This window comes from Cladophialophora bantiana, assembly GCF_000835475.1.
Source record: "Cladophialophora bantiana CBS 173.52 unplaced genomic scaffold supercont1.14, whole genome shotgun sequence".
Classification (NCBI taxonomy): Eukaryota; Fungi; Ascomycota; class Eurotiomycetes; order Chaetothyriales; family Herpotrichiellaceae; genus Cladophialophora; species Cladophialophora bantiana.
The window spans coordinates 468,485-493,463 of NW_015971588.1; the positions used below are offsets into that span (position 1 = coordinate 468,485).

The 24,979-nt window shown below is 53.3% G+C and overlaps 7 protein-coding genes across 7 annotated transcripts; 3 read left to right on the forward strand and 4 right to left on the reverse strand.

Moving 5' to 3' along the window:
• Window positions 1-383: 383 nt before the first annotated feature.
• Window positions 384-1,977, reverse strand: Z519_08967 (uncharacterized protein; the record flags this gene model as incomplete). The annotated part of the gene is made up of 4 exons (XM_016766694.1): window positions 384-1,048; window positions 1,192-1,498; window positions 1,620-1,700; window positions 1,930-1,977. 4 exons carry the CDS (start codon window positions 1,975-1,977, stop codon window positions 384-386), a joined length of 1,101 nt encoding a protein of 366 aa, XP_016616992.1.
• Window positions 1,978-3,044: 1,067 nt separating this feature from the next.
• Z519_08968 (uncharacterized protein) lies at window positions 3,045-9,080 on the reverse strand (the record flags this gene model as incomplete). Its single annotated transcript, XM_016766695.1, has 1 exon — window positions 3,045-9,080. The coding sequence occupies one exon, from the start codon at window positions 9,078-9,080 to the stop codon at window positions 3,045-3,047; it is 6,036 nt and encodes a 2,011-aa protein (XP_016616993.1).
• A 1,243-nt stretch (window positions 9,081-10,323) lies between these two features.
• On the reverse strand, window positions 10,324-11,129 carry Z519_08969 (adenine phosphoribosyltransferase; the record flags this gene model as incomplete). Its single annotated transcript, XM_016766696.1, has 3 exons — window positions 10,324-10,842; window positions 10,891-10,976; window positions 11,060-11,129. The coding sequence occupies 3 exons, from the start codon at window positions 11,127-11,129 to the stop codon at window positions 10,324-10,326; spliced, it is 675 nt and encodes a 224-aa protein (XP_016616994.1).
• Window positions 11,130-14,229: 3,100 nt separating this feature from the next.
• On the forward strand, window positions 14,230-16,626 carry Z519_08970 (uncharacterized protein; the record flags this gene model as incomplete). The annotated part of the gene is made up of 1 exon (XM_016766697.1): window positions 14,230-16,626. The coding sequence occupies one exon, from the start codon at window positions 14,230-14,232 to the stop codon at window positions 16,624-16,626; it is 2,397 nt and encodes a 798-aa protein (XP_016616995.1).
• Window positions 16,627-16,959: 333 nt separating this feature from the next.
• Window positions 16,960-18,321, reverse strand: Z519_08971 (uncharacterized protein; the record flags this gene model as incomplete). Its single annotated transcript, XM_016766698.1, has 3 exons — window positions 16,960-17,141; window positions 17,215-18,047; window positions 18,107-18,321. The coding sequence occupies 3 exons, from the start codon at window positions 18,319-18,321 to the stop codon at window positions 16,960-16,962; spliced, it is 1,230 nt and encodes a 409-aa protein (XP_016616996.1).
• An 888-nt stretch (window positions 18,322-19,209) lies between these two features.
• Z519_08972 (uncharacterized protein) lies at window positions 19,210-20,871 on the forward strand (the record flags this gene model as incomplete). The annotated part of the gene is made up of 2 exons (XM_016766699.1): window positions 19,210-19,398; window positions 19,447-20,871. 2 exons carry the CDS (start codon window positions 19,210-19,212, stop codon window positions 20,869-20,871), a joined length of 1,614 nt encoding a protein of 537 aa, XP_016616997.1.
• Window positions 20,872-21,609: 738 nt separating this feature from the next.
• Window positions 21,610-23,626, forward strand: Z519_08973 (uncharacterized protein; the record flags this gene model as incomplete). Its single annotated transcript, XM_016766700.1, has 3 exons — window positions 21,610-21,693; window positions 21,758-23,347; window positions 23,399-23,626. The coding sequence occupies 3 exons, from the start codon at window positions 21,610-21,612 to the stop codon at window positions 23,624-23,626; spliced, it is 1,902 nt and encodes a 633-aa protein (XP_016616998.1).
• Between the last annotated feature and the right edge of the window lie 1,353 nt (window positions 23,627-24,979).

The window sequence follows — 24,979 nt, forward strand, 5'->3', positions numbered from 1 at the left end:
ACAGAGCCACACGCCTTGCAACAGAGCGCTAGGGGGCCTCGACAACGCTTTTCGACCAAATTCACAGCGTTGATCCCGTTTTGCGATACGAAAGGGGCGACGGAAATAAAATATGGGCGATGCCCGTCGATATCCATGATACAAGGATCGAAAGACGGAAGAGAAAGAATTCCAGTCCAAATGAGTCTCTACGAGCTGGTCACTGCCCTGAAGTTGCAATTCCTAGATTACGCTTGGATGTTTTGCATATATTGGGCCCTGGAGCTGTGGCAATGTTGGTGGTTGAACCGCAGCGGACCAAAAATGGGGAACCCCTAGCATACGTACATATATATATATACATACATACATATCCAGGTATCTTAATATCCCCACCACTCTCCTTACACCTTGTCCGCGACAGCCTGGCCGGTCTGCTCGCCAGGCATCTTGAAGACGATCTTGTGGACCTTCCTGGCCTCGAAGTCCTTGTAGGCCTGGGGCGCATCCTCGAGGGACATGGTGCGGCCGCAGAGGAACGCGACCTTTTTCTGCTCCTTGACCAGGATATCGAGGGCGTCCTCGAAGATGCTGCGCACGGGACACCGGCCAAAGGCCATGGTGACATTCTTGCCGTAACACAGCAGGCCGTTAAGCGGGATCATCTCGGTGTGCACGCCGATGGAAGAGATCTGGCCAAAGGGGCGGATCATGTCGAAGGCCAGCATGAAGGCGTCGGTATGTCCGACCACCTCGAGCACTACGTCAGCACCGCGCCCGCCGCTCGCCGCCTTGATCTTCTCCACAGGGTTGTCGTTCAGGTTGATCGGGATGGCCCCGATCTTCTCCGCCTCGGCCAGCCGCTCGGGCACCGAGTCGATCGCGTACACCGTCTTGACCATCGTCAGCGCGCAGGTGATGGCGCAGATACCCACAGGCCCGCACCCGATGACCACCGTGGTGAACTCGTCGCGGTCGCGCTGCGGCAGGTTCTTCAAGAACCGCGACGCCGCGAAGTAGCCCGTTGGGAAGATATCGGCCATCAGAACGAGCATTTCCTCTGGGATCCCTGTTTGGCAAGCACACGCACGCCACGTCAATGAGAAAGCCTCGCCAGAGCATGAAAGGAAGTAGTGACAAATAGGCCACAAAGGGGTGGGGAAGTGGACTTGCTGGGTGGTGTTGGGTCGGGTAGGTGTTTTGTGAACTCACCAGACGGGGCCTTGACCAACGTGGTGTTTGCCAACGGCACCCTCACGTACTCGGCCTGCCCACCGTCGACCGTGTTGGCCGGGACCGAGTTTCCGAACAGTTCGCCCTTGATGCACCGACTGGCCTGGCCGCGCACGCAGTAGTAGCACTCCTGGCAGGCCGTGTAGAAGGGGACCACGACCTTGTCGCCGATCTGGAAGTTGGTGACCGCGTCGCCCTTTTCGGCGATGGTGCCCACGAACTCGTGGCCGCAGACGAAGCCCGGCGGGCATTTCAAGTGTCCGCGGTAGAAATGGAGGTCCGAGCCCTAAAGCAGAGCCATTCAATGAATTGGGATCTCCTACCATGCCATGAAGAACGGATGGGGGGTCTGTGTATGGAGACAGGAGAGAGAGGTTTGGGAGGCGTGGAGGAGAGCAAATACTTACACAGAGAGCAGTCGAGGTCACTTTGAGCACGGCGTCCGTGGGCTTCTGGAGCTTCGGGTACGGTCTATCTTCCACTTCGACCTATAATGCCACAGTCAAACACCAGTATGGTCAGCCCTTTCGTTGCTTTGCCGTTAAACGTCTTTTTTTCTTTCCCCTTTTTCCTTTTGGTCCCCGCCGCTCTAGCCACGCAAGACCCTCCCCAGTCTCGGGGGGTGAGCAACAAGATAGGAGCCTGGGAACACCTCTGGAAAATTTGCTCCATCGAGCGAGCAAGCAAGGAGTGTTGATCAGGTCTTTTCCCACTTACATGGAAGTCGCCCTTCAGGACGACGGCACGCATTGTAGCTGGAGGCATATTGGTCACTGAGCAACGGCGTCGAAGGGGTATTTCAGCGCCTTGTCTAGCTTCTTCGGATTTCGACCACGGCGGGTGTTCTCAAGCGTGCCGGGATGAATTGCTCGATTTTATGTAGAGCAGTTCGAGTCGACTTGTCCAACAAGGGTGTGATTCAATGCCCGGATGGGGTGGAAGAGACGGAGGGAGGGAGGGGCAAAAGAGAAAATCGATCGGGAAGTCGAGAGTCGAGGCTCGTTCTGAAAATGCAATGCTTTGCTTAAGAGCTTTCGCTTATGTTATGTGCTTGGTATGTAGACAGATAGATAGATATGTTAATACTGGCTGGACCCAGGAGCGTCGTGATAGAAATCCGTCATGAGACTTCTTGTTTTCGTGCGTCTCCTCCACCTTACTCCTCCTCATCCTTCTTTTCACTTCTCTCCCAATCCCTTCTCTGTAAAAATCCCCCGTCCGACACTGACTCGGAGAAGCGGGGATTCTTGCCATTGTGGCAGCCATTTCCCCGCCCTTGGGAAGGTTGTTTTGGGCGAAAAGGCCGCGGCAATCGATTCGCGGCGAACATGCGGGGGAAAGAGGAAAGGAGATGGGACGACTATGACGACGCGCCACGAGGCTGAGTGCCCCTCTTTCTCCAAGATGATAAGGCTATCTGTCTCTGTACGCCCCTCTCTAGCCCTCGAAGACTGAATCGACAGACGGAACAGTGAACTACCTACTGTAGGTAGCTAACCAACCACGAGTAAGCGAACGAAACCACCCACGAGCTGAGACGAACTTCTCCGAATGGGCCTCTACTGCGGCTCTTGGAAACCGAAGGTCTCTTAGCACCTGATTTCGGGGTCTCCGAAGTCGAAAACATCCCAGAATTCTAATAGAAAGGCTAGCGCTTAACTCCATTGAGCAGCGCCGGTATTTATTGTCATGCCCCATAATCATTTCGGGTCGTCCTCGGTTGCCAATTTTTGCCGTCTCTTGACCAATAGTACCTCAAGTCACACTATATCACAAAGAATTTGGACAGCTCAAATCCGCCATGGCGGCAGTCCCGTTTGCTTGGACGCCAATTAGTACTCATAGTCATCATACCCACTCCCGTCATACCTCCTCCGGATGCTTCCTGAAACGCTGCTCAAGTCCACGCTCTGTCTTCCGTCATTCGGATGCAGGAGGTTGGAATCCTGGTTCTGATTCTCCTGGTACGTCGAGGACCCAGATCTCCTGCTCTGTGTCGAAGCAGCGTATGTCAACGCCTCCTGCGGCAAATCTTTGATCTCGTACGACTTGTCGCTTGCTCGTCGTACAGGCAGTGGCTCTGGATTCGCCCCGTAGTTGGGGTATCGGGCTTGTTGGCTAGGAAGCAGCGCACGGCCTCCTTTCGCAGTTGGAGTGGTTACGGTTGGCGAAGTCACTTTGCTGAATGCCGCACTGGCGCTGGCCATTCGATCCCGAGCGGAAACGGGATTTCTCGTCGGCTGCGACGACGAGGGGGAAAAGGCATGCGTGATGAAGTCAAAGCTAGGCACCGACGCCGGGATGGAGTTCCGGAAAGGATTGCCTTGGTCTTCGTAGGGACTGTCTTCACCTCGCTCGATGGGTGTTTTTAATGCGTTCGGGATGGCTGATGTCGGCGTGGCACTGGCGGCGTAAGAAGTCGGCGTATTGTCATTGCTGCCCGTGGAGTGATCGTTGGGGTTGACCAGTGAGAGCCTGGGCGGTCCTGTCCTAGTAAGGTCAAGTTGCGAGCCTTGAGGAGTGTAATCGTCAAATTGCTGATCTGGGTCAGCATTTGGGTCGAAGAATTTCTCGTCAGTAAGATAGGGATTAGTTTGGTCGTCCGTGTCGTCGAAATTAGTAGTTGGCATTTCAACTACCCCTTCAGGAAGGGTATAGGGCCTGTCACTAAGAGATACCCCTGCCCGGTTTCCATCAGACGCCGCAGGATCATATAGACCGGTCGGATCAATCTGATAATGATTTGGTGGTAATGAGAAGGGCAGTTCTGGGACAAGGCTTGACCGACCAGACATTCTGTCTCCTTGAGCATTCCCCCTGGGCTCTGAGGCGATCGACGCTCGCCGCTGATCTGGGTGATTCACTGACAGAGTTTTGCTCACCAGACTGGTGGCTTTGCGTTCACCGGGTGCTGCAGAGACTTGTCCGTCGGGTCCATCCGCGTCTCGAATCCCGAACTGGGCAATGGTTCGTAATTTTCTCGTGACCCACGAGGCCAAGATCTTGCCCCTCTGCTTCTCTGATAACCTGCTCCTAGGAAAGTCGCCGTCGCCGACAAAGGCCACAATGTCGACAACGATTTGATGTTCGTGAAGGACGGCATTGACAATGACCGGCACAATGGACGCCAGGTAGGATTTTCGGAAGACTTCGACCAGGACAACAACCATGCCACCAGCTTGGAAGACAGCACACCCGCCAGGAGTAATGTTCCGATGGCACTTCTCGATTGTACTCTCGATATCGATCGGGAAGTGGTTGAGGCCGTTGACTTCAAATGTCTCGCCAATACTGCCCAATACGAACAATATCTGCATCTCCACGGGCTGCCCGCCGGGCCCGATGGGTCTGGTGACATTGTGCAGAAATCCGAGATCCCCTGTTCGGACGTAGGTTGCATTCGGGTCACCGCCCATGATCCGCCCGTTGAATCGTTCTTCATCAAACACCTGTTTCGACATGTAAAACGATTTGGCGCATGCTTCTGATTGAACCCAGATTTCACCAAATTCCCCCACATGACATAGTTGACAGGTTTCGGGATTTACAACAGCGATGCGGGTAGACACTGGTACCATGCCAGAATCTTGAACACACAGAGCAGTCGGATCTGTGTCTGGGTCGACCGGGTAGATGAGACCCCTTCTCAAAGCGCGGACATCAAGCCAGAGTTCTATTGGCTCGATCGACATATAGCTGCGAGATGCGATCATGGGGTTGAGAACATGTGCATATATCGTGTTGACAGCGGTCCTTTCGAGTCCTGTCTGGGCAAAATGCAACCTCGCTTTCGAGAATAAGTCGAGACGAGGCCTCGACTCCGTAGTCACCATGAGGTTCTTCAACTCGTGCAAAGAGAAACCTTTGCCAACAACGTGACCCATTGCAAAATCCAGCATTTGGCTGGTCGCATATGTATCCTTGACTTTGTATCTGGACAATGCCTGGAAGAGGGAGACAGGATTCTGCGCAAAGTCAAGCGGCGAGATCAGATAGGTGGTGCTGCCGTTGTACACGCCCATCACGACGGTATGAAGGAATCCCATTCCGATCGTACTTCTCACGCAGGCGAGCACCGGTTTGGAGCTTGTCATTTGGCAAGTTTCCTTCTGGACCTTACACATGCCCAAAACGGTGTCATGGCCCAGCTGAACAGAGACTCGACGCTGATCCGGCGTCCAATATGTCCAGATGATCACCGGGTTTGTTGGAGATATCCAAGAACGATTAATCGTCAACCCGAGCTCTCTGCAGCCATGAGACTGCTTCGCCGGTTTTGCTGTGTTATAGACACTTGGAATATGCGTTTTCAGGTACTGAGCAGACTGCTTGAGGTGCTGCGAAACAATCTTTTGTTTGAATAGGTGGTCGACGTCGGTGTTGCATAGAACAGCCTTTACACCCATATCGGCGACAATATGCAGGAATGCCGGTGCATCTTCCGATAATCTGTTTGCGTCAAGCGGGGCGACCGGAATGGCGATGGCTCCCAGAACCATACACGCATATATGGCAAACACATAGTCTTCTGAGTGAGTGTACATCAGAATAAGGTGATCGCTGGGCTTCACTTTGACCTTGTTCCGCAGGTACAAGGCCACGGCTGCCACCCTATGGTCAAATTTCTTCCATGTCAGCCCTTTCCCTTCTTTCCCTCGCCCATCGATCGTGCAGTATGCGAGCTCGTCCGCTTGTCGCGCCACTCGCCACTGCATCAGGTCAAAAATATTTGTAAAATTACTCAGAGCTGTTGATGTTCGATCATCGATGACAACCTCGCGAGGATCAACACCCGACCACTGCGTCTCCTGGCCGTAGAGAAGGTCGCTTCTCGCAGCACTTGAGTTGGGGGACCAGATGCCGCCATTGATATCTTCTCCAACAGGAAGGTTTTTCACGGCGCGCTCAACGCCGAATTTGACGTGGACGCAAGGAAGTGCTCCGTTGTCAAACTCTTTGCGACAGAGCATATTGCCAATTTCTCGCCGGCCGTTCTTTGTTACCCGCGGTAGAATCCCTGGCGCTGTGATCAAGACGCAATATACTCTGAGGTGATGCTCTTGGTATAGAACCTCCATCGTTTTCTCCGCCAACGAGTCAAGCAGCGCGATATCAAGCTGTTGTGGCGGACCACCTGAGGATAATGGAGCTGTCGACGCCGAGGGAGATTCAAGAAGGACTATAGGGAGATGTTCGTCGTTGACAAAACAATCAAAAGCGGAGCAGTCGTGAATTTTGGGCACATTTCGCATGATGCTGAGGATCAAATGCTGGACGAAGAAATAACGATGTTCCTGCACCGCTAGACCGTGTTCAACCCACTCAACCCGTTGTCTGAGTCGATCTTCGTACAAGCCCAAAACATAGATTTTGCCCTCGATGACACATCCGAGTAAACCTGTGCGGAGAAATTCGGGGTCGATGGCGGTTGGCGTGGGATTACCTTCCTTGAAACAAAATGGCCGGGCATGGAAGATTGTTTCGGTATGCTTTGGGAGAGCCCAGAAGCCTCCAGACAGTGAGGGAGAGTCGACCCAAATCTCACCTATGGAATTTGGTGTGCACAACAAACCCGACTCGGGATCAACCACGGCAAGGGTGGCATCGGGAATTGGATATCCGAATGCTCCGCATCGAACAGCATTAGGAAAGGAGCTAGCTTTCGTTCTTGCTTCGGAGCCCATGGCCAGGACCACAATATCGTTCGTCTTGAGAGCCTCCTTTTCCAGCAGCACTTCACCCAAGTCCTCCGTCGAACGTTCTTTGGAAGGCTTGGTCCCTCCTCCGATGAGGCTACTGCCGAAGCTGGATTTTGTGGTCGCGCTTTGTTCTTCTTTTTTCTCCTCTGCTTCGTGATCACGGTCCATCTCATGGGACAGCGAGCAGCCCATGCGTTCCTCTCCCCCCAGCCAGTCTCTCATGCTAATCACCATTCCGCCGTGTTCGGGCAAGCAGAGCATAGGGGCCACGATTTCCCTCGCCCTGGGATTGCGAAGTGGCTTGAGCCAGCGATCTGCAAGTAGTTCGTGAAATTCGACGTCAACGGTCAAGGTGTCAATCATACACAACTTGACGCTGGCGAAGTTAGGCTCAAAGTTCCGTTTGAAGTTCCTCGTCGTCATCGGATCCGCTTGGTAGTTGTACACGGCACGTTTTAACCCGGGGTAATCTGCTACGAGCAGCGTTGTCTTGTACTTCGTGATGAGATTCGCGTAGAGACCCGGTGTCTCGATAGTCCGCTGGTCAATGTATATCACCGTGTGTCCTCCATAGATATTTAATAAGACCCCCAGGATCATCCCGATGCTCTGTCTCGGATCCAAATAGCTGAGTATTATCTCGCCATGTCTCGAACCAGTAATCAAGTGACCTTGCTTGTCGCGCAGAGAAGGATTGAACGTATCAGCTTTGGTATTGCTTGTCGCCGATGTAATCATTGCGCTGAGTGTGGCCATTTGATGCATGATAGTCTTATGGCTCATGACGACGCCTCGAAGATCACCAGTAGGAGCCATCGAAAACTCGATATAGGCAAGATCCGGCACCACAAGGGGCGCTTCCTCGCCCTTTTTCTTCGGATGATAGCTACCAAATTCGTTGGTCTTCCACCATTCCACGCCACGGGGCCAATTCAGCTTGGCGGCAGTGATATCTCGCTGGAAATTCTTTAGATTGGCCTCCGTGGTCAAGGCCAGATGTGCTTGTGTAGAAGTCAATACGACGTTCAATCTGGCGTAATTCTTGAGGTCGTTGATCGGTACAGCGACCACCCCAGCGATGAAGCAGCCGAGCAGTGCTACCGCATATTCAATTATTTCGTTCTCTGTGTAGATCAGCGCAACTCGGTCTCCCTTGTACAGACTGCTTTTGTCGCGAATGACCTGAGCAACTTTTTCCGCCCGACTGCATAACTTCTCCCAGGTGATGGAGACGAGCTCTTTACCTTTTTGGTCCAACACCCAGTAGGCCGCCTGCTTGGGGTTTGTCTTTGCTCGATGTCGGAGGACCGCGGCGATGTTCTCAAACCTCGACATCTCGATATGCGAGTCATGTGGGTCACAAATGGCGAACGGTACTTCGCGCGGCTCCAAGGGCATCTGATGTATGGCGGCACCTCCGGCAAGCTCTCCAGCACCAAGAAACGGCGGGACCATCTGGGCTGTGGGCGAGGTCACCTCACTTTGTGAATACCTGTGTACGTTGCCTCCGTAGTTCTCTTGATGTTCTTCTCGTTGTTGACCTGCAAAATCGGAGAAGTAGCCTTGCTGTGAATCCAGCATGGTAGAGTTACGAGTGTCTATGCCGCCATAATTTTGTTGGGTTTCAGGATTAAAGGCGTAGTTCTGGCTCAGCAGCGTCTCGGCGCGGGATTGATCGTTCGCCGTCATGAAGGTCTCACGCCGGCCGTCAAAGGAGGAACCCGACATTGATCCATGTGGTAGACTTCCTGTTTCCCTCTCTTGGAACCTTTGGAGGTGGCCTTGGGGAGTGATGCTCCTCCTAGGATCGTTGTATTCATCCCTGAGCACAGAGGCCCGTCGGCTCATGCTGGGGTGGTCCTCAGTCATTGTCCCATTTCTCGAGGGGCTGCCCACTGGTCGGCCGGTGAGGGCAGCAAGCGAGGCAGCTCTAGAAGCCTCATTGGGGGCGGGATGATCGCTGTCGTCAGGAGAATGTATGCGGAGTCCTCGTGACTGGGGTTGGGGTTGCGATTGCAATTGCGATTGCAGTCCCGGCGGAGGTGCATTGATGTACTGCGAAAGAATGAGGGTGCGTCTCTTTTCATAGCCTTTCCGGGTGATGTCTCCTTCCTCGAGCTCTTCGTCGAGCCTGCGCAGAGCGTCTTCCAGTTCAGGGATGCCCGACATTTCTGCAACCCTTCATGGATTGGCTGGTCTCGGTTGGTGCGAGAAGGCGAGGTCTGTGACAGCGCAGGAATGGGCCCGGGAGCAGGCAGGCCGAGGCTCCAGGTCCTGAACGCGCTGGCGCGAGAAGCGTTTGAAGGAAAAGGACAAACTAAGCGAGTGACAACAGAAGCATGGAACGACCGGGCACCCAGGGAGATGGGGAGGTCGAGAGTGAGGACTGAGCGACGGGAACGTACCCAAGTTTCAGACGAGTGCGAAACATACATAATACTCAAGTAGTTGATGGGCCTCGTGGTGCGTGGTTGGTGGCGCATGTGGGGATTGACCGCGATTGAGTGTCTGGTGCATTGACTCGAAAGGCTTAACACACCCGCAGAGATCGAAGATGTTCCTATGCTCCCTCGCTCCCTCCCTCGAACCCCGTTTGCTGGGGCACCAAGGCCATTCCCGGGCCCTTCCCGCCGCCCACGTTAACGACTGGTTCAGTCCCCAGGCCTTCAAGATGCTTATCCACACATAAGATATATGACCAAACAATAGAAGCCGCAATGGGACAGGAACAGTTTGATCGTGCACTCGCGACTTCTGTGTTGCTGGCATCATTGAAGATGCTTTTGAGTCTATCTCTATCCCTTCTGCCACAACGCCATGACAGAAACATCAAGGTTCTTCTCGTTGAATCTCCGTCAACGATACATTCTGCGGCAACTACCGCTAGACTAACAGTGCGAAGGGCGAAAGGAACCCCCCCAGTAGGCTGCCCACCACATCCCCTTGGGAAGCAATCCAATCTGATCACACCCTTTGGCTGAGCGCTCCCAAGCCAGACTCTTCCCTTCGAACACCGTCCGAGAGAAGTCATCTCCCGTTAGTTGATGACTTCAATGACTCGAAGCGGCGGTGGATTGGTAGCTCGATTCAACCTGAATGTAGACATTATGGCCTGTTTGGAACCATTTTTCATCCCATCTTCATCTGCAACGTACACTGAATCTTTCAACAAAAACGCCGAAAATGTAAGGACTATGGCTCTCGCTGGGGTGCAGAGTGACGAGAACCGGTTCAAATTTAACATATTGTTCACCGCCGAGTCTCGGGACGTCGGCAACACACATAGAACTTTGGGTTGGTAGTTGATATCAGTCCGGAGTGGTTCGTCAGAATTCGTTTGTCGACTGGGCCGAAGCCTTGATGTCGAGGTGTGACATTCTTTGATCGTGAACCAGCGGATGCGCGGGGCTGATCATTCTTCTTGACTCTCGAGGAGCGTGAAAACTGGAGCATTGAGCTTGTCTCGACCGTTGAGGAAAGTGAGTTCGATGATGAAGACGAATCCGACCAGTTGCCCTCCGCATTTCTCGACCAGTGTCCCTGCAGCCGCTGCCGAACCGCCCGTGGCGATCAAGTCATCGACCACAAGGACTTTCTGACCAGGTTGAATAGCGGATGTCTGCATGGCAAAGGTGTCGGTGCCATATTCCTTCTGAAAATCGGCTGTTTCGATCTTGCCAGGGAGTTTGCCTGCCTTTCTGACAGGAACAAAGCCGGCTCCAAATCGTAAGGCTAATGTCGGTCCAAAGAGGAAGCCCCTCGCGTCAAGACCGACAATCACATCAGGAATATTGTGTGGGCCGAGCGATTCGGCGATCTGGAGCTCGAATGCTCGAATCAAGTCCAGATGAAGAGAGTGCGAGGCGAATAGTGGGAGGATGTCTTCGAAGAGGATGCCTTTCTTCACCAGCAACCCACTTAGCAACAGCTTCTGGGCGGCCAAGATGTGATATAAACAAAAAAAGATTTCCTTTCTTACCTTTGGAAAATCGGGATAGGTCTTCAAGCCCGCCTTGATTCGAGCTTTCAGTTCCGACAACGCTTCAGAACGGGCGAGTTGGGAGGCTACCCAGGGTTAGCGAGGCTGAGCCAAAATATTTGGTCTCCCCCCTCGTCTTCATCTTTGGGAGGCGCGGGGCACGACATACTGGAGGCGGTGGCATTGGGCTCTGGTCGCGCGGTGCCATGACTGCAGTCACTGTCTGCGGAAAGGGTCATGCTGCGAAGAAGGGCAGTCAGAGGGAAGGCGGGATGATAGGATAAATATGGGTACGAGCGAGAAAAAAAGATGACAACAAAGAGCCGTGGCACAAGAACGAGGGCGCAGGACGAATCAGTTGCGCATGCAAGGGCCGTCCACCCTTCGGGAGGGATCTGGTGGGAATCCAAGTGTAGCCTGCGGCGCTATTCCACAGTCGCCTGTGGCCTCCGAGCGTATCCTGCACTAGCAAGTAGGGAACAAGCAGATGGGTTCAACAAACAGGCAAGCTTAGTGACAGGCCTGGCAGTCGGTTGCATGTGGTGTTATGTTACAAAAGAGCAGTCAGCTTGCGCGACCGGAACTGACGTGATTGCAGCCGACAAAAACCTCGCTTTGGCTGCTACGGTTAGGGCCAGAGGACCACAGCCCCAGTAGCCCAGGAGCCCAGTATGCTGTAGGTAGGTCGTTGGTGACTGTTTCGTTTCTACCTTTTTCCTTCTAGGCGGTGTGTGTCCACAAGCGATCCACTCGGGATACCTGATCAAGGTTCAACCAGCAGACGCGAGCTTGACTAAAAGGGCCGTGGCATGTGTGTTGCCCGTGATTTGTACTGCTAGGTACCCGATCCGACAGAGAGAAAGAATTGGGACAGGTTCTGGGTCTTACGATGATCGAGGACGCTAGGGCCGGCCGTCAGAGAGTGGGATGGTTTGGCAGATAACGTTTGAGGGATAACCCACGATAACCTACTGGAGTTGGGGTAGGCTGATGTTGTCTTTGGGCTTTGTGCAATGGAGGGGCCGAGCACGCGTGGGCTGGACAAGGACTTCGAATCCCTCAGCGTCGCGAAGCACACAAGAGGGGTGGGGTGGGCGTCGAGACTCGAGAACTCGAAGAGGAAGAGGGCCTCATCTTCCTGTCGTCCTCTTGAGTCTTAACAGAAAGAAAGACCCCCCTGGTTCCACCAGCCATGCCATGCCACGCCGGTGACATGGGACAGCCCTGGAGGTTCGACCCTATCGACATATCCACCTGGCAAGCTGGCTTCGACCCTTTCTTTACCCGGTAGCCCGTCAGTGGGAGTGGGGACCTCCAGTCTCTTTGTGGCGCTGACTTGCCCTGTATTTGTCGATATCGTGCAACGAGGACGCATTCGAAAATCTAGCGAGCAAGTGGCCGGAAATCCAAAAGATCCTGTCATCACTTCTCTGTCTTGGATTCGTGGGCCATCTCCGCCAGCCAACCCGCAGCACAATGCGCTCAGACGGAGCAAACGAGACGAGCTGTCGAAGCGCAATACCTGTGGTGTGTGAAAGTGGCTTGCTGAGCCATTTTTCCCCTTCACTCTCCCCCCATGCGTGTTCGAGCGAGACAGGGACCGTGAATCCGCGAATCCTTTCGATCACCTCAGCTAGGCCCGCATCAAGTTGGCTCCACTGGCTCTCCGAGCCTCCAAACAGGCTTTCTAGGCCTGCCCTTTTCGAGGACATGTTCTAGACATGAAGATCCAGCCTTAGCGAACATCGACCATCAGCTGGTGATCTGCGCTCGTTGTGCAGACGACAATCCCGAAGCTCGACCCTAAGGGGCCCCCGGGTAGACATGTCGGAGCGATTTTGAGGCAAACTGCACCCAAAATGCCCACGGTTGATGCAACTTCTCGATGCGTCAAAGAAGCGGTGACAATGGCTGTCTTCGTGAACAGGGGTGTCCTCGCGGAGCTACTGCAAGCCACCTTTCCAGAAATCCAACCCTTGATCCCTGGGGCCCGTTGCACGACAGCATTCCCTTCAAACAGACTTCCGGAGGCAACCGTCCACGTCCACGTCAACGCACGAGTACCGAGTACTTGTGGGCTGAATAATGCTTGTATATATATATGGGACTTACTGTCGACTCCATCAGAGCTTTACTTTCGTCATGTTTCGGGTCAATGTGGGCTGATACATCAGACGTCTGTGATATCAGCACTGCCATCAGGTACTCGGACGCGTGTCGCAACCGCTTGGGATACTCAGACCCCGAGTGCTTGTAATGCAAAACCAGCAGATTGACGGCTGTTTGCACAGAGAGAAATGTGTTCAATAGGCTCTCGAATGCAGAACAATATTGGTCATTTCATCTCTCATCTCTCGCTCTTTTTCCACCGTGCCATGTCTATCACGGCGTCGAGTTCCAAACGCACATGCGGTGGGGAAGGGAGAAATGTTAATGAAACTCTCCTGAAGGTTTCTCCATAGTTTGAGGCATGCAGAGGCTCATTTGCACATGAAATCGTGATATGGAACCTGCTCACCTCTAGTCAGGGGCCCGCTCATCAAGATCAAAGGAGTTTGCAGCCGGAGATCCTGTCATCCTTACGAAGACCTTGAACTGAGGGGCTTCAGCACTCATCAAGCCTAGAGTTGCAACGCCCCAAAGGACTTGGACAGACGCCGCCAAGGCGTTGTGCTATTCAACTGAGCCCTTTAACTTGAAACTTCTAGGTGAAGACAATTCAAAGGATATGCAATTTTCGAGAGACTGGTCTGCAGAGTAGAATCCGCAAGGTGAGCATATAGAGTAGCGACCTTATGGTGCGTGTGCGGGGCTAACCAACTGCCATTTCTACAGTAGAAAGTTATGTACTACAGCAAGACGGGCTGCACGGCCTTGACGGATAGTCTTTGACAATCTTCGGTACAAAAAGACGTCATGAAGCCTTAAAAGAAAGGTTTAAGATTTCGAACTTAAAGATTTTATAGACAACGAGAGGGATTCAAAAAGAAGTGGCACAGTGGGTCACAGAATATATACTCGGTACTGCAAGAGTGCTTAATAACTTCAAGGTGACCGCTAGATCGAAATATAGTTGACGTTATAGGATGAGTGACAGAGGGCCACTATTTCCATAGTAAGTATACGGAATGCTCAACACCAACGAAGGCCACCTCTGATCTGAAAGCCAAGGGACTTTTAGTGTGCCACTTATTTTTTCAATTCGGCTTGGCGGCTGGTCCTGGTGGTCTTACCGCCTTTGGAAATTCTGCCGGTCAAACCAAAAAAGAAAGTTGCACACTGATCAATCAATTCACAATCTTAGAGATGTGCATCTGACGGTCTCCAGACCTATCTGCCATGACCCGCGCCGTAGAGGAGGACGAATTCGTCCTCACGATCTCTGACAATGACGACCTTCCCGTCAGCGACCCCGAAACCGAAGACGCCGAAACGGTAGAGCTCTTCCGCAACGGCACGAAGCGAAAACGGGAAGAAAAGAATAAGAATAATGCCTCAAGGAGCAAGAAACAGAAGAAGATCCACCGGGGGAAAGGTCAAGAGGACGATCCCATCGTATCAGAGGACGACGACTCGGAAAACGGTGGAGAACAGGGTGTCCGAGAGGGTGCCTTCAATCCTGATTTCGAGTTCGACTTTGGGCCAGACCACGTCAAAGAAGACCTCGAAGAATTCGACGGATGGGGCGGCCAGGATAACTCAATCACCAAGAATCGAGAGCAAAGGAAGAGAGGCGTCGACATTGACGCCATCATTGCTCGTCGGGCAGAGAAGAAGGCCAAAGCCACCGGGTCCGAGAAGCAAAAGGAGGAGGGGGTAGAATCAAATGTGGATGATGACGAGGACGAGGACAATGTCGAGATCCCAGACTTCGAAGACGACGAACTTCTTGCGCCGGATACCTTCGGTGCGGACGCGGAATCCGGGGATGAGGGAAATGGAGAATCTCTGGCGGACGAAGAACAAGACGACGACGAGAGTGACGACGCCAGTGCTTCCGACAGCGGCTCGATGGCATCTCCGACAGCTCATCCCGACGACCTAGCTTCTGATCAGTCAGATGCTGAATCGCAAACCTCTGTCTCGGAAGATCCAGAAGAGATGGCTAAACGCGCGGCATTCTTCGCTCCTGAGGACAAAGCGACACAACCCAACATAAAATCCGCATCCTCCTTCCTACAATTCTCCCTCTCACGGCCCATCTTACGGGGACTGAACGCCCTGTCATTCACCACCCCGACACCAATCCAAGTGCGCGCCATCCCGATCGCCCTACAAGGCTTAGATGTGGTTGGATCCGCCGTGACCGGCTCCGGTAAGACTGCAGCCTTCCTTCTCCCCATCCTCGAACGCCTCCTATACCGGCCCACAAAAGTCCCCATGACACGAGTGGTCATACTTCTGCCGACTCGTGAGCTCGCCGTTCAATGCTACAGCGTCGCCACCGCGCTAGCTCGATTCACGGATATCACCTTCGCACAGGTGGTAGGTGGCTTCTCCTTGCGAGAACAGGAAACCATCCTGAAAAAACGGCCCGATGTGGTGATCGCCACGCCCGGTAGGTTTATCGACCACATGCGCAACTCCGCCAGCTTTGCCATCGAGAATATTGAAATCTTGGTGCTGGATGAAGCAGACCGGATGCTCGAAACTGGGTTCGCTGACGAGCTGGACGAGATCCTAAGGACCATCCCGAAGGACAGACAGACGATGCTCTTCTCCGCTACCATGACCGACAGCGTGGACAAGTTGGTGAGGGTAGGCATGAATCGCCCCGTGCGATTGTCCGTCGACGTAAAGAAATCCACGACGGCAGGTCTCGTTCAGGAATTCGTCCGTCTCCGCCAAGGGCGAGAGGGCATGCGTCTCGCAACTTTATGCGTGCTGTGCCAGAATTTCTTCACCAAGCGCACTATCATCTTCTTTCGACAGAAGAAGGAAGCCCATCGTGTCCGCGTCGTGTTCGCTTTACTGGGCCTTCGGGCTGGCGAACTGCATGGAAGCATGACGCAGGAACAACGCATCACCGCAGTCAATTCCTTTCGAGACGGGAAGACAACGCACCTCCTCGCCACAGATCTTGCCAGTCGAGGTCTCGATATCAAAAACGTTTTGACAGTCGTCAACTACGAAGCCCCACAGACGCATGAGATCTATCTACATCGTGTGGGTCGTACGGCACGAGCAGGCCGTTCTGGACGTGCATGCACCATCGCTGCAGAACCTGATCGGAAAGTGGTCAAGGCCGCAGTCAAAAGCGCAAAACAACAAGGTGCGAAGGTCGTATCCCGAGTAATGGACGTCGAAGAAGTCAACGCCATGCACCGGCGGCTCGAGGATCTAGATTCGGAGATCGCAGAGGTTCTGAGAGAAGAGAAAGAAGAAAAGCAACTCGCCGCCACCGAGGCCGAAATCACCCGTGGAGAGAATCTCATCAAGCACGAGTCTGAAATCATGGCGCGGCCGAAGAGGACCTGGTTTGAGAGCGAGAAAGAGAAGCGCGATGCCAAGAATAAAGGGCGGATGGAGTTGAATGGGCCGGGCGGGGTGGGCGTTGTGAAAGTGAAGACACAGAAGAAAAAAATGAGCAACAAGGATAAGAAGCGCTTGGACAATGCGCGGGAGAGAAAGGAGGGGAAATTGTGGAAGAAACAGAAGGGCAGTGAACGGGCGGCAAAGGAGATGATGAAGAATGCGAAGAAGAAAAATGGAGGACCGAGAAAGGGTAAGAGGTAGAGATGACGGATGGAGAATTGGCCTGTCCATCCAGAGAGCCGGACACTCGTTAGTCTTCTTGTCTTCCTGCCTCCCACGTAGCGAAGACAAACTATGGGCCTTGATGGAATGCACAAATTCTTCATCTTGATCGGGCTTCGGGTTTATGCTGCGTCTTGTTCCAGAGCGGTGGTCAACCGGCCTCATGTTACTCCATTCTCTGGGACCGTCAACTTCGTTCTGTGACATCTATCTCGGCCGTGGTGATTCAGATCCTCGTACGAGTCTATATCGAGGTGGTATAGTATGCTATCGGACTTGGTCTCGATTCCCCTGTGATCGGCAGCAGCATACTCATTTCGAGCCAGCAGGTTTCAATTTTCCTTGCTTGATCAGGTCATCTACCTTGGGAGGCAGGACCAGTCCGGTACGATCATTCCTTTTGTAAAAGTCGGCCACAATCTGCGCGGTTTTGGCAGGCTGATCTTCTTGAATAAAATGACCGGCCTCGGGAAACACTTGCAGTTGGTATTTTCCTATGTACTATGTCAGCCGGGGCGTCAATGAGGAAGAAGAAGAGAGTGTTAGATGACTCCCAGCTTGGCCTACCTTGCATCTGGCCAATGGTGAGTTCCTTGTCAAGACGGTCTGTCCCAGCCAGCAGGAGTAATTTGCCTCCACGGGACTCAAGAAATTTCTTGGACAAGCCAACGAACCAGTCTTCCCAGAATGGTTTGGTGGCAGCTAAATCGGTTCGCCAGAGCCATGTGTCTTTGGTTGTTTTAGATTCTTGAAGCAGTGAGGGTACCGAAACTCGAGCGGAGGTAGTGTTCCGGATAGTTCTAGATTTGGTGTGCCACTCAATGCCCGAAGCAAGTGAAGCGAAGGATTTAGGCCTTGTGGAGAGATAGGTGTCCATGCTTTTTAGAGCGTCCATAGCTGAGCCTTCAACCACGTCGAGGACGCCGTATGCTAGTAAGGCGTTGCCGAGAAGTTTCTCGTGGGCCACTTCGGTCACGACGGCGCCTCCGAGACTGTGTCCAATTAAAACGATATCTGGTAGGGTTGTCCACTTCATGTATGCTTTGACAGCATTGACGACAAAGGCCACATCCTCGGCTAGAGTTGTTAAGCTGAGGTCTTGAGAAGGCGGGGAGCTACCGGACGAAGTTGTGGTTCTCGTCAAACCATGGCCTCGCGCGTCTAATGAGAGAACACCAGCGTTTGGAAGGAGTTTCAGCAACTCCATCGTGAAGGCAGCAAATGACAAGCCTGATGATCCAGCTCCATGATGGGTGACGACGAGCGGACCAGAAGCGGAGGGAGGGGTCAGATAGACGTGATGGTGGATGGTCTCTGACGGTGTCGTTTGGTCGAAAGCGAGGTCTTGGGCAAAGAAATCATCCCACGGAAGGGGGGCCGTCCGGGATTTGATAGCAGAACTGGGCATGTCAGTAGGCGGCCATTTTGATCTGGGCAGGGAACGAGAATTCCATTTTACCTTCTAGGTTTCTCAAACAGCTTCCGACTGGGCGAGGGGACGATGGTGCCGGTCGAGGAAGTTGACGAGGCCGAGGAAGAAGAGTCAGTTGGAGAGCCCGATCTCAAAGCGGCCAAATCGTCGCCTTCTTCATCTTGCCCGTCTACAAGAGTGGGAGGCTCTGGAGGGAGATGCGACAAACGGGCTCGGGCAAAGGACTTTTGAAGATCACTCATCACAGGGAATGTCGAGAGTCGGGGATGAAACAAGGCTGTCGATTCGATTCAAGGACTCGAGGGATGATGGATGAGACGAATGAGGGGTGTGGCTCATGCAGGTGGTGCGAGTGGTTCTGTACTCGGGTGCCATGGGCAGCATGGGCCAGCTGTGGGTGGGTGTGTGGCGGTGTCTTGTGATGTACCGGGTACTGGGGTATTGTGCGTGTGGTAATGGGTTTGCCTGGTGGCGTGGCAAGGGAACCACAGCCGTTGGACCGGCGCAGTCGTGGAGGGGAGAGGGGAGATGTTGGTAGAGCAGTCTGACAGAGGAGATGGTGGCCCTTATGCAGGGGCCGGGCTGGGGCCTGGCAGGGGCATGTTGGGATATGTTTGTCTTTTGATTTGATTTTCTCCAAAGCAGCATTGACACATGCACTTCTGGCTTCTGGCATCTTGCTTCTGGCTGCTTTCATCTCTGCTCAGTCCTGCAAACCGCGTCCCTCCTCCAATGCCGTGGCTTTCGCATGGCCAGATCCATGGCTTAACTTTCCCACTTGATGAATCGCTTGCCGCAATTGGCTGTGAACCGAGGGACCAAGACCATGATTCATTGACGATCTCATGGAAGCGAATCCCGTGGTTGAGCTTTGGGAGGTTTCCATGACGTCGTGAGATTCCCCTTCGCAGGCGACACCACCAACACGCTCTTTCAAACTACAAGCTCAGCTCTTCCTTTTCTTTTCTCCCGCTGTTGTTCTCTTCCCGTCGTCGGCCCAAATACGTATTTTCTCTGAGATCTGATGGAAGAATCGCTAACGACACTCACACAATCCCCGCGCCTCGTCATCGGAACCTAGAGCCTTGCCAGTCCCCCCCTGTAGCTCAGATTGATCTTGACTGGCCGCCATGGTCTCTCTCTGGGGAAGCAACAAGAAGGATAACGGTCACGCCCCTCAGGAGGAGGATGAAGACAGCGACACAGCCACCGCGTCCCATCCTCAAGCGACCAGACCTTCAGAAGAGGCCGATGAACGAACACGGCTGTTACCTCGCCGTGATCGAGGCGTCAGCTTTCTCAGCCCCGATGACCCTGCTGTAGGTCGTGATCAAGGCCAATCCGCCAGCAAGCTAATTGCTCATTAGGTGTCGCCTTACAATCTCCTCACAGTGAGAGCTTTGCGATGGCTCGAAGTCTGCTTCCTCGTGATTACCTGCTTGTGGTGGACCTTGCTGTTCATCTCCATCTTCGTCAGTCCTCCACATTTCAATTCGAGAGGTTCAGGCTTCTTCGATGTGGCCTGGACCACCCTCACCATCGCCAACATTCTGACGGCCTTGCTCTTCTTTGCCACTCCGTCCACGGCCATGAGCGTTCTGAGTATGGCAGTATCCGTCATCCTGTTGATCGACATGATCATTATCCTCGCGGTGTCGCGAATCAGACTTGAAGAAGGCTGGATCGGGATTGCATCAGTAATATGGGCCGCCTTGATCGGCCTCTACAATGTCATAACGAACAGAACGGTCCAGTGGGGGAAAGCGGAAGAGGAAGTACGCCTTACTGGCCGCCAAGAGACGCGCCGCTCTCTCAGAGAATGGTGTGCTGTCTTTACCGCAACCGTCCTCATGGTCATTTACGTGATCGTTGTCATCTTGCTTACCGCTGTCCTGGTATTGCGCTCGAGGGACGCTACTCTCCCGGCTCCTGGCCAGCGATACTTGGTGGATGGGGACAAATACGCTGTTCACTTTGCATGCGTCGGCAATCGAACCTTGGACGCAGACGGCAAGCCAAAGTCCACAGTCCTGCTTGAGGGAGGATATATGCCTGTGGAAGACAGCTTCGAAGGGTGGGTTTCCGATGCATGGATGAATGGCACCATTGATCGATACTGCTACTGGGATCGACCTGGGATCGCGTGGTCCGACAATGCGCCGTCTCCACACTCGGCTGGCATGTCGGCGGATGCGATCTCTGAGGCCCTGGCAATTGCAGGTGAGGAAGGCCCGTGGATTCTGGTGTCTGCTGGCATTGGCAGCGTCTACAGCAGAGTCTTTTCTGCTAGGCATCCTCGTGATATCAGGGGCATGATGTTTATCGATGGTCTACATGAAGACCTGCTCTACAAAGTTGGCGCCCCTGGTCGTGGATTCATCTTGTGGGGTCGTGGGATCATCTCTCCGCTCGGTCTCGATCGCTTGGCTGGAGCTTTGTTCAAGGGCCGTACCAAGGAAGACCGAGTGTTCGGCAAATCTTCCTATCAGGGTGGCAAGTTCATCAAGAACAAGCTGCAAGAAAACCTGGTTGCCGACTCATTGACCAAGAACGAGGTTGTCAGCGCTCGCAATATTCAAGATCCTAGCGTCCCTCTTGTTGTCATCACTTCTGGCGTCCATTTGAGAAAGGACAAGGACTGGGAACGAAAGCAACAAGATTTGACAAAAGTGACAGACAAGTTGGTCGCCTGGGATATCGTGAAAGGAGCACCGCCAGAGGAGGTCTGGAGGTCAGCTGAAGGACGAAAGATTTTGGAAAAGCGACTGGGGCAATTGTACAAGGGTCCATGATGAGTTTGTGTATCCTTTGTTTATATTTGCACGAAGCGACGAGTTAGGATGGTTGATATGCGGAATGATGAGGGCGATCTTGGGGGTCACATATGAGATGAAATTGTTTCGACTTCCTAGCACATGATAGGCAACAAGCAGGGCTTGGGTTTTTGATTCTTGAGCAATTTCGGAGCATCTAGCGGTTTCTCTTGGACATGGATCTTCATGCACTTGACACAATCGAAGCGCAAGAGAGTGGAACGGCCGTAGGATTCATTCCCCGTGGACAGCCTACTCGGTACCAACTCCTCTGAAGCAGGGATATATCGGGTAAACAAGCATGTAGATGCAAGCTTGACAAGCATAAAGCAGAGATCTAATACAAGCAGTGGGCCACTCGGCCATTGCCCTGCATGACGTAAGAATTGGAGCCTAGCCGCAAGGGCTTTCGGAGAAGTTCTGCGATCATCCTCGCATGAGGACCGAACCAACCATCACGTTTGCCATCTAGAGCCTCGCTACCATCAGGTACAGAAACTCTCGAGGTCACTTCAAACCGCTGCGTTTGCTTTCTTGGCTGTTCTTCTCCTTCACCTCCGCCGCCAACCCCCCCTCACTGACACCCGAATCTCTTTTGTCCTTCTCTCCAGCTTCAACAAGGACGTGGTCATCTCCTCAATTTTATACCTGCTTTGGGGGGTGCGCACTCGTTCTTCCCATTCCCCGTCCGTGCCTCCTTCCCCCGCTTCATTCACCATGTTACTACGATTTGAATCAAAATGGGGCCAGTTTCGCCTGAACGTCGAGCCTGACCAGCAGTTCTCGTCCCTAACCTCCCAGGTACAATCCGGTCCCCCGCATAGGAGGGGAACAGCTGAGTTTGAACTGATACCGATGTGTCCAGATCCTTGACAACCTACCTCCAAACACCGATGCCTCGTCGATAGTACTAAGCAACAAACCCGTCAGCTCGAAACCGGCCCCGGACAGAGAGAGGCGTCTCGTCGAGCTGCCGGGCGTGGAACTGCGCCAGGTTGGACTTAAACATGGAGACAAACTGTACATCGGATTCACGCAACTCGAGACCATGTCCAACGGCCACACGAATGGCGACGGCCCCTCCGCCCCTCGACGGTTGAACGGCACGGTCGCCCTGCCAGAAGCTACCGCTCCCGTGACTGCGCCGACGGTTACCTCTCCAACATTGGTGAAAAATCCGTGGGAAGTCGTAAAACAATCCGCGTTGGACGACAGGTTAGACAAGCTGGATGGCAAGATTTCAAGACCGAGAGATCTCAAAATGTGTCGGCATGGGCCCAAAGGCATGTGCGATTATTGTCAACCTCTCGAGCCCTACGACAAGAAATATCTTGACGAGAAGAAAATAAAACATCTGTCCTTCCACAGCTATCTGCGCAAAATCAATTCCGCTACCAACAAGCCTGAATTGAAGAGCTCTTACATGCCACCACTTAGCGAACCCTACTACCGAGTCAAGAAGGACTGCCCTTCCGGTCATCCTCCGTGGCCCGAAGGGATCTGTACGAAATGCCAACCGAGCGCCATCACATTACAACCGCAAGAATTCCGCATGGTGGATCACGTTGAATTTGCCACTGCAGAGATGGTGGATAAGCTAATTGATTTCTGGAGAAAGTCCGGCAGTCAGCGGCTAGGATTTCTGTATGGCCGATACGAAGAGTACACAGAAGTACCCCTGGGTGTGAAGGCTGTGGTTGAAGCCATATATGAGCCCCCGCAAATGTGCGAAGTCGATGGACTCACACTACTGGAATGGCCCAATGAAAAAGATGTTGACGAGGTTGCCCGTCTTTGCGGACTTGAGCGGGTAGGAGTCATTTTCACCGACCTACTGGTCCCAGAGGAAGGAGAGGGCCAAGCAGTTTGCAAGCGACACATCGACTCGTATTTCCTTTCATCTCTTGAGATCGCATTCGCTGCACGGCTCCAAGCTCAATATCCGAAGCCTTCGAAGTGGAGCGAGACTGGTCGATTCGGCTCAAATTTTGTGACCTGCGTCGTTACTGGTGATGAGGACGAGAGCATCACAATCCGAGCTTACCAGGCTTCGAATGCTGCTGTCGAGATGGTCCGTGCAGATATTGTGGAGCCGTCAGCAGATCCCTCGGTGATGTTGGTGCAATCGGAAGATGACCATGGGCCGAATAGCAGAACCCGATATATACCTGAAGTCTTCTACCGTCGGATCAATGAATACGGTGCGAATGTGCAAGAGAACGCCAAGCCCGCCTTTCCTGTGGAATATTTGCTGGTATCTTTGACGGCGGGAATGCCAATCAAACCCAACCCTCTCTTCAAGAATAGCAAGTTCCCTGTTGCCAATCGGGAAGCTGTGGCAGAAGGTCAGGATCCCTCGGATGTGGCCAAGCAATTGCGCTCGTCACAGTCAGTAGACGCAGTTTCTGATTTCCATCTGTTGTGCTTTCTGCACGGCATGGGCGTTTTCAGCAAGGTAAGTTGGTACCCTCTGCGGGCCGCGGCATTCCATTGACCATGATTGCAGGACGAAGAACAGATTTTATGTCGGGTGGCGACCACGCGTGATCAGGTGGACGCAATCCATTTGACCGAATCACCAGGATGGGGGACGCTGTTGGCGATACTCGAAACATATGGTGAGCGGCCCTTGAAGCGTCCGTGGCGTTTGCAGGCGGATGAATCTTTCGACCCTGGCAGCCCATCAGAAAATCTGGCTAAGCGATTCAAACAGGCCGCTAGCCTCGACCGCTGAGGAAAGCTTTGTGAGAGCTCGAACTCGACGAGGTTTCAGTCGCCGACTGTGCCACGATTGTGCACGATTCACGCAGTCTTCCTGGATAGCGGACCGGGGAGGCTACCCAGGTACCGGTGAAGGACTGACATTTGGAGTTGCATAACATGGGGCTGGGGTTGTACAACAAAACAATGACGATAATACGCTGGGACTGGTGGATGAAGTGAATGACAAAAGCGTCTAAGCAACGGCACCAAATGTGGAGAAATATGTCAATCTGGAAGGAATCATCATCAGAGGAGGTGAACCGGGCTGGATCGACATGCAGAAGTCCTGAGACAGAGCGAGAGCATATTGTAAAAGGGCCCGAAGGGCCAGAGAGGCCGACCCCGCTACAGTGATCAACAAACGTCAAGTGGATGATCGACAGAGGCCAGGTCCGGATGAAGTGACCAAACAAACAGGTCCGGGAGCAGGCTCCAGCAGGAGCAGCCCTCGTATGGAGGCACTGTTCCCCTTGATTTCATAGTCAGCTGCGCCATGAAAGGCGTAGGAGAGGATGTGAATGAGTATCCACTACCCATGCGTCTTTCGTCCTCTTTGCTCCCAGTGACGTGTACATGGATGAGGAGGGCTGACGCAGTGATGGAGGCCAAGAAAGTAAAACATTGATCATCTGCCATTTTGCTTTCCTGGAGAATGATGATTGTGGTGCGACAAATGATGGGCGGCTTCTAGAAGGCTGATAGAAGCCTGAGCAGGCCGAGGTGGCGGGCGGAGGAGGAGGAGGCAAAACAGCTTCCCGTGTGCCTGGATGAAGAAAGGGCAAGGGTTGTCCATCGGTCCTAAAACAGAGATTGGTCCAGCTCGGGAAGGGTAAGCTCAAGAAGATAGATGATGACTGCGACGTGAAGAAAGAGGATGCCTTTCCTGTTCACACCGCATACCACGTAGGCTGACATAGCAGGCAGCATATGGTGGTGATGGGAGGAGTAATTGTGCTTGTGTAGGGCATCCACTGGGCATCCACAGGGCGCCCGCAGGTGGTACTGATTGCTGGGAATGGAGTACTGCCACCAGCTGCAGTGATGATGGTGACCAAGGGAAATGGCGGGCAGTGGGCCTTGGCCCTTTCGAGGGAGGGTTGGTGAGCGGCGAGGCGGGTGAGCAAATGGTGAGCATGAGGCATGAGGATAATGTGAGCATGGAGGACCCTTGGGACCCCTAACTCGAGTTAGAAGGGCTTGCCGTTTGACTGCCGCCCGCATGCCCATTGGCCCTTAGATAGCCCCTCCCAGCCCTTAGGTAGCCCCCCCTTGACCGGCCCTCAGTGGCCGTCATTGGCCTGCCTTCACTGCATTGGCATGCTCC